The 7,500-nt window shown below is 33.1% G+C and overlaps 2 protein-coding genes, 2 non-coding genes and 1 pseudogene across 5 annotated transcripts in view; 1 reads left to right on the plus strand and 4 right to left on the minus strand.

Annotated features, from left to right (window-relative positions):
• The window catches only part of LOC125602858 (photosystem I P700 chlorophyll a apoprotein A1-like), a 2,860-nt gene extending 2,415 nt beyond the window's left edge, over positions 1–445 (minus strand). The window contains exon 1 of the mRNA XM_048774241.1: positions 401–445. Within this exon, the coding sequence (XP_048630198.1) occupies positions 401–445 (45 nt within the window). The remainder of the gene's footprint in view (positions 1–400) is intronic.
• Positions 1–2,821, minus strand: part of LOC125602859 — a 2,991-nt pseudogene extending 170 nt beyond the window's left edge. The window contains exons 1-2 of the transcript XR_007335066.1: positions 2,815–2,821; positions 1–2,042 (exon numbers count right to left, since the gene is read on the minus strand). The exon at positions 1–2,042 is cut by the window's left edge and continues 170 nt beyond it. The product of XR_007335066.1 is annotated as an uncharacterized LOC125602859 (transcript). The remainder of the gene's footprint in view (positions 2,043–2,814) is intronic.
• Positions 2,822–3,720: 899 nt separating this feature from the next.
• TRNAT-UGU lies at positions 3,721–3,793 on the minus strand. The gene has a single exon. It is a non-coding gene; the product is annotated as a tRNA-Thr (tRNA).
• Positions 3,794–5,354: 1,561 nt separating this feature from the next.
• TRNAF-GAA lies at positions 5,355–5,427 on the plus strand. The gene has a single exon. It is a non-coding gene; the product is annotated as a tRNA-Phe (tRNA).
• Positions 5,428–6,617: 1,190 nt separating this feature from the next.
• The window catches only part of LOC125602856 (NAD(P)H-quinone oxidoreductase subunit K, chloroplastic), a 2,550-nt gene continuing 1,667 nt past the window's right edge, over positions 6,618–7,500 (minus strand). Inside the window, exon 1 of the mRNA XM_048774239.1 lies at positions 6,618–7,500. This exon is cut by the window's right edge and continues 1,667 nt beyond it. Within this exon, the coding sequence (XP_048630196.1) occupies positions 6,629–7,306 (678 nt within the window). The 5' untranslated portion in view covers positions 7,307–7,500 and the 3' untranslated portion in view covers positions 6,618–6,628.

Genomic DNA, 7,500 nt, shown 5'->3' on the forward strand with positions numbered 1-7,500 from the left:
TAAGAAACATTCTAGTATTGATATTTAGTCATTTTCAAATCCCTTTTATTCGTTTTAATAGTCGAAAAGAAAAAAATAGAAAAAACTAGATATAGATATTATAGATATTCTCATATTCATGTACTACTTATCCCTAGAGAATACCAGATTAAATAGAACGATTTGAGAAAAGGATATAATGAAATTTTTTTCTGGGATTGGTTCTTCTGATAGAAAAAAGAATCTGGTTTATTTGACCGAGAGGGCCAAGAAACTAAAAAACAATTAATTGTAAAAACAAATAAAGATATATTATAGAATAAAAAAAAAAGAAACAAAGAAAAAGTTCTTATTCGAAGCGCCTCGTGATCGTCAACCAATTCTGTGCTTCAATATAATTACCAGGAGTAAGCGTTATAGCCTGTTTCCAATACTCGGCGGCTTGAGCAAACCAAGCCTCCGCCATTTCAGAATCTCCTTGTTGAATGGCCTGTTCTCCACGGTCGGAATAGGCGGGTCAATTCCCTCCCTGAGAACCGTACTTGAGAGTTTCCTACCTCATACGGCTCGACAACCAACTCTTTTGTTTTGGTGTACCAGTTTTTTTCACTTTAACCTACTTTAACTTTATATCTAATTGAATGAGATTTCTTATAGATATTCATTCGGTTTTTCTTGGATTAAACAAAAGAGAGTAATTACATGAGTTTCAAACTTTCGTTTTGATTTAATTAATATATTAATTAATCTAATAATAAGTTTTATCTTTTCTCCTACCTTCAGAAAAAAAAAGGCATGTCCACTGTTATTAGATATTAGAATTTTCTGAAAGGTAACTATCCCGCTTTCATATATAAATTTATATAGAATCGTTGAAAAAGACTTTTTTTCATACTTCATATCATAAAAAAGAAAAAGACTTACTGTCTTTAGGATCTGATGCTACACCGCTGCTCAATACCTTAGGGGATCCACTCTATTACATAAGTAGATTTCTAAGATTTATCTCATATTATGATATAAATAAACAGCTCTTGTTGTATCGGTCCAAAACCTTTCCAGTTGATCTTTACGGTGCTTCCTCTATCAATTAAATCTTTTTTTATCCATAGAAAATAAAGTATTTAGGCATATCTAGTCTTCACTTCATATTTCGATCCATGAAGTTTATTTATTTGCTACAGCTGATAAAAAATCGTTTTGGACGATGCTTATGTAGAAAGCCTTTTTTTTTTTCTAGTATTTCATTGACTAGCTGTTCGTTCTTTTTTTCTATAGTGGAGATAGTCGCACGTAATGACAGATCACAGCCATATTATTAAAAGCTTGTGGTAAAAAGGGGTTTCGTTCTAATGCCCGAAAATAATATTCTAAAGCTTTGGTATGTTCCCCATTACTTGTGTGGATAAGGCCTATATTATAGAGTATATAACTTCGATCATAGGGGTCAATTTCTAGTCGCATAGCTTCATAATAATTCTGTAATGCTTCCGCATAATTTCCTTCAGATTGAGCCGACATCCGTTACGGTCGTCATTCGCTTTAACGAATTCTCCGTTTCAGAACCGTATGTGAGATTTTCATCTCATACGGCTCCTCCTTTAGGTGCATAATGAAAATAATAAATATATGGATATGGAAAAATTTGATGTCATTATGAACTAAGCGGGGCTAATGTTTTTACAAGAAATCCCTAGCCAACCTTCTTGTAAAAGATCTTTTCTTACTACCAAGTGGATTCATATTCATACTAGATAAAAATAAAAAAGGAAACTCTAACAATTTCTTTGTTCTCAACGCCCCTAAATTTCCAGGAATTAGTCACTTCAACAGTCTTCAATGGTTATACGGGTATCCAAAGTACGGACGAGATGGATGTTTATTGTTCCAACCATTTTAATTAGTCCCAATCCCAAAGAAGAAGAAAGAAAAGGAATCTTTTTGAAGAAAGTTTTCGTGTTGTTGATTTCTCGGCGTAGTGCTTCTTCCCCTGTGCCTCCTATTCGTATATTGTATTAGTCTAGTAGGATTGATCTGTAATACGGGAACCGTAGGTAAAAAACCTTTTGCTCAATACTAGAATTCATAATTGAAGCATCTAAGGCTGCACTAATCGTGGATACATGACAGAAGGGATTGCTTTTTTATATTATAAACTTCACCTTCAAAAGCGTAGATTTTTTTCAATACTCATTTTTTTCTATTCCAAATCGGTGAGAAATAGAAAAAAATGATAATGATAATCAAATCGCACCATCTCTGTAATAAGTAAATGCCTCTTTTTCTCCGGAAGTTGTCGGAATGACTCGTAATAAGATATCGGCTACAATTGTAAAGGTTTTATCAATAAAATTTCCATTTATACGCGATCTTGGCATAGGTAGTAATCCATTCTATAACTCTTTTTATTTCCTTTAACTTTTCTTTTGTGAGAAAATTTTCTCACAAACAAAGGAATTTTATAGTACGAACTAACATAAAAGCGGACTCGTTTTTTATAAAAAAATATTCTATCTACTTCCAATTTTTCTAGATATAAAATCTACATTTCTTTGCTATGGAAAATGCTGGGAAGAGCAAACAAGGGATCCAAACCTCCCTACCAATCTATGATACATGAATAGGAAAAAGATTCCCCGACAAAATCCCTTACCTTGTCCCTTTTTAGTTTTAATCAAAAAAGCGGGCAAAGGGGAGTTGTCCGAACTCTTGTTTTTAGTGATTTTTTTTTACTTCACTTAGGTTTTTTAAGTCTGGCGAGAGTAATATTCTACGACAAGCAATTCATTTATTTTCAAACCGACGCATTTCCTATCTATTATTTGATTGACTAACCCTTCATATTGGAATGTGTGAAGAGTCAGATGGTTTGGCAATTCCTCGGGGGCAGATGACTCAAGAAGATTTTGAACCAAAGTTCTAGAGTTTTGTTCATCCTTCACTGTAATAATATCTCGGGGTTTGCATCGATAACTTGGTATATCAACTATACGACCATTAACTAAAATATGCCCATGGTTAACTAATTGGCGCGCTTGAGGAATAGTCAAAGCCATACCCAACCGAAAAAGGATGTTATCCAAACGCATTTCAAGTAATTGTAATAAAACTTGACCCGTTGACCCCTTAGCTTTTCCGGCGATACGAACATATTTAAGTAATTGGCGTTCTGTAAGACCATAATGAAAACGCAATTTTTGTTTTTCTTCTAAACGAATACGATATTGAGATTTTTTTCCGGAGCGTGATTGGTTTCTAAGATCGCTTCCTGCCCTAGGCCTTTTACTAGTTAGTCCCGGTAAAGCCCCCAGACGGCGTATTTTTTTAAAACGAGGCCCTCGGTAACGTGACATAAAGACTCCTTTTTTTATTGAAATTGTACAAAAACTAAACAAAATTAAAACTGAACTAAATGATAATGATAAATAACGTAAAATCCACTCCAATAAACTATTGGAATACAAAGAGTCAGAAGATATATTCTCTCAATATACAGATTTTTTTTATTGTATATACAATATATATAAATCAATAAATCACAAAAATTTTCCTTTATTTTCTTCATTTATTTTGCCAAGATCTAACCCTTTTACCCCAATATATATTCCTATATGGAAGTTTATATGACATAATATAAATGGCGTGGTAACTCTTGGAAAAAGGTGAAAGAAGTCTTTTCAATCTTATTTTTTTTTGAAAGTACATTAAAAATCATGTAAAAAAAATGAAAAACTATGTAAAAGCCGGCTATCGGAATCGAACCGATGACCATCGCATTACAAATGCGATGCTCTAACCTCTGAGCTAAGCGGGCTCAACTAAAATAGTGTATACAAATTCACTAAACTACTAGATCGTATTAATTAACTATTCTATTCATATTTTTCCTTATCTATTTAGAATTCATCATATTTTCGATATTCTAGAACAGAATATAGCTCAAATAAATAGTGACTATCATTAAATAAATAAAACAAAACCTTAATGAATTAATATAATATAGCAATATATCGACTTTCTAATTTTGATTTCATGAGTTTCTAAATAAGAAAATTTTAATTAGACCGGAAAGCTTTTTTTTTAAAGTTAAATGATATCTGATTTGAAATTCTTGGTTTTTTTGTTCTAACCTCATGCAATTATTATTATTTGATACTTTTTCTCTTTTTATATTCTTTATTATTTTATAGAATTAAATTATTAGAATGAATATTCGAATATTCATTTCGAATATACTTTTTTAGAATTATTCGAATTTCAAATCTACGAAGTAGACTTATAATCTTTTTACATTGCACATTGTAGAATTCTAAGTTTCAATAATGATCATAAATTTCTTTTCATGGAAGTAAAAAAAACGAATCGACCGTTCGACTATTTCTTAAAATTGAAGACAACGATGAGAAAAGGAAGAACATATATATGTTCTCTAATATATAACCATATTGAATTGCAAATACAAAAATGATAGAATCTTTGTTGATTAAACTAAATCAATATGGATGGGGCTAAAAAAAATGCAAGAAGATACCAAAGAAATAAAATAAGTATCTGTATGTAATGAATTCCAAGGTTTCGTCATAAGAAAAAGTGGAAAGACATCATAATGAGATCCTAATCTCAAAGCAAAAAGGGGGATATGGCGGAATTGGTAGACGCTACGGACTTAATTGGATTGAGCCTTGGTATGGAAACCTACTAAGTGATAACTTTCAAATTCAGAGAAACCCTGGAATTAACAATGGGCAATCCTGAGCCAAATCCTGGGTTACGCGAACAAACCAGAGTTTAGAAAGCGGGATAGGTGCAGAGACTCAATGGAAGCTGTTCTAACAAATGGAGTTCAATCCCTTGTGTTGAATCAAACGATTCACTTCATAGTCTGATAGATCCTTGGTGGAACTTATTAATCGGACGAGAATAAAGATAGAGTCCCATTCTACATGTCAATACTGACAACAATGAAATTTATAGTAAGATGAAAATCCGTTGACTTTTAAAATCGTGAGGGTTCAAGTCCCTCTATCCCCAACCCTACTCCCTAAAAAAGTCTGTTTGACACCTTACCCTTTTTTTAGTTATTCAAGAATTCATTGATCTTTTTTCATTCATCCGACACTTTTACAAACTCGAATTTCTTTTCTTATTATATACAAGTCTTGTGGGATATATCATACATATACAAATGAGAAAGAACTATCGATTTGAATTATTTCGAATCTAAATAATTTTTCATTCTAAAACTTAGAAAGTCTTCTTTTCGAAGATCCAATAAATTCCCGGTCCAAAACTTTTTTCATTTACTACTTTTGCGTTTCTTTTAATTGACATAGACCTAAGTCATCTCATAAAATGAGAATGATACTTCGGTAATGGCCGGGATAGCTCAGTTGGTAGAGCAGAGGACTGAAAATCCTCGTGTCACCAGTTCAAATCTGGTTCTTGGCATAGGATTGATTAATTTTGATAAGTTTATAGTCTTCAAATTAAACGTATCTTTAGTAAAAAAAGTGCAATAATCCTTTATCCCCCTCTCTTTTTTGTTCATGTTGTGGATCCATCCGTTCAAAAAAAATGTATAAGACTTTATACCTAATACATATTCGAAAGGAAAGTTCTGGTTGAAAGAATAAAAAAAAGTAAAAAAAAAAAGATCTATATCTATCTATCTATATCTATCTATAGTATCTATCGTTGAAGGGCAGAAATACCCCCAAGATTCATTAGATTAGATACAATAGAAATAGAATTTTAACCCCCCCATTTATTGTATTGCTTTCCAATCTTATTTATTCATTCCCAGTTATGTGACTAAAGTTGACTAAGTTATGTGCGCGATACAAAGTTCATAATGCAGAACTCTTTTTTTTTTTTTAGTTCATCCTATTGGCTCGGCTTTTAGGAAAAAAGTATCTTTCAAATTGGAGATTAAGCTATCTATAATAATATGAATAAGACCTTAATTCTTCTGTTTGTTTGATCTAAAAACGACTCGAATTCAAAATATTCCGCGAAGGTCCGTAGTTGTAGAAACTAAGACTCATTTTTATCATTCAAATTTTTTATCATTCAATAAGCATCTTGTATTTCATAAAAATTGGGGGCAATATAATCCTTACGTAAAGGCCACCCTATCCAACTTTCGGGCATTAAGATCCGTTTCAGCCGCGGATGGCTATCATAAGTGATTCCTAACATATCATAAGATTCCCGTTCTTGAAAATCCGTACTTTTCCAAACCCAGAAAACAGATGGAATTCTGGGATTACTCCTGTGAGTAAATACTTTTATGCAAACTTCTTCCGCTTGATTGACACCATATTCTATTCTCGTAAGATGATACACACTGGCTAAGAGGCCACCTGGTGCCACATCATAGGCACATTGGGAACGTAAATAATTGTAACCATATACATATAAAATTACAGCAATAGAATGCCAATCTTCGGGCTTTATTTGTAAAGTCTCTATTCCTTGGTAATCGAAGCCCAACGATCTATGAACCAGCCCGCGTTTGGCTAGCCAAACGGACAAAGTGCCCTGCATCTTTTTTATTTCCCCCACACCTTTTTTATATAAATTTAAGTATTTCACATTTACCATGAGTTCTAATTTATGAAGATTTTTTTCTTATTCTCTCAAATCCTCCCTAATTCACTAATTCGTGGGAAGATACTGGGCTTTTGTATTTAAAAAATGTTTCAGTAGAGATCTCTGAAGTAGATGATGGTGGATAGAGTAATTCTTGATCATAATTTCCAGTCTGTGTACTGCGTACAACAAAAAACTTGTGATTGGTAGTAAAACACCGATTACCCCGTTGAGGTCTAATTCGATCCTTATAGATTTCTCTAGCTATTTTCTTACGAAGCTTTGTTATAGCGTCTATAACAGCCTCTGGTTTAGGTGGACAACCCGGCAAATAGACATCTACAGGAATTAGCTTATCAACCCCTCGAACAGTACTATAAGAATCGGTACTGAACATCCCCCCTGTAATTGTACACGCTCCCATAGCAATAACATACTTTGGTTCAGGCATTTGTTCATATAATCTCACTAAAGAAGGAGCCATTTTCATTGTTACTGTACCTGCTGTTAAAATAAGGTCCGCCTGTCTAGGACTTGATCTTGGTACTAGCCCATAACGATCAAAGTCAAATCGGGAGCCTATTAATGAGGCAAATTCAATAAAACAACAACTGGTACCATAAAGAAGCGGCCATAGGCTGGAAAGTCTTGACCAATTTGAAAGATCATTTAACGTAGTTGAAATAACTGAGTTTTTTGTTGTTCGATCAAGTACGGGAAACTTAATGGAATTCATAATTGTTTCAATGGTTTTTTTTTACTTTTTTTTTATTGTTATTGTACAAGTATTCAGGAAACGAACTAAGACCATTCCAACGCTCCTTTTCGCCATGCATAAACTAAACCAAGAATTAGGATAAGCACGAAAATGAAAGCTTCTATAAAAGCGGATACCCCTAGTACATCGAAACTCATTGCCCACGGATACAG

The sequence above is a fragment of the Brassica napus genome, unplaced genomic scaffold (assembly GCF_020379485.1).
Source record: "Brassica napus cultivar Da-Ae unplaced genomic scaffold, Da-Ae ScsIHWf_3011;HRSCAF=3798, whole genome shotgun sequence".
Taxonomy (NCBI): Eukaryota; Viridiplantae; Streptophyta; class Magnoliopsida; order Brassicales; family Brassicaceae; genus Brassica; species Brassica napus.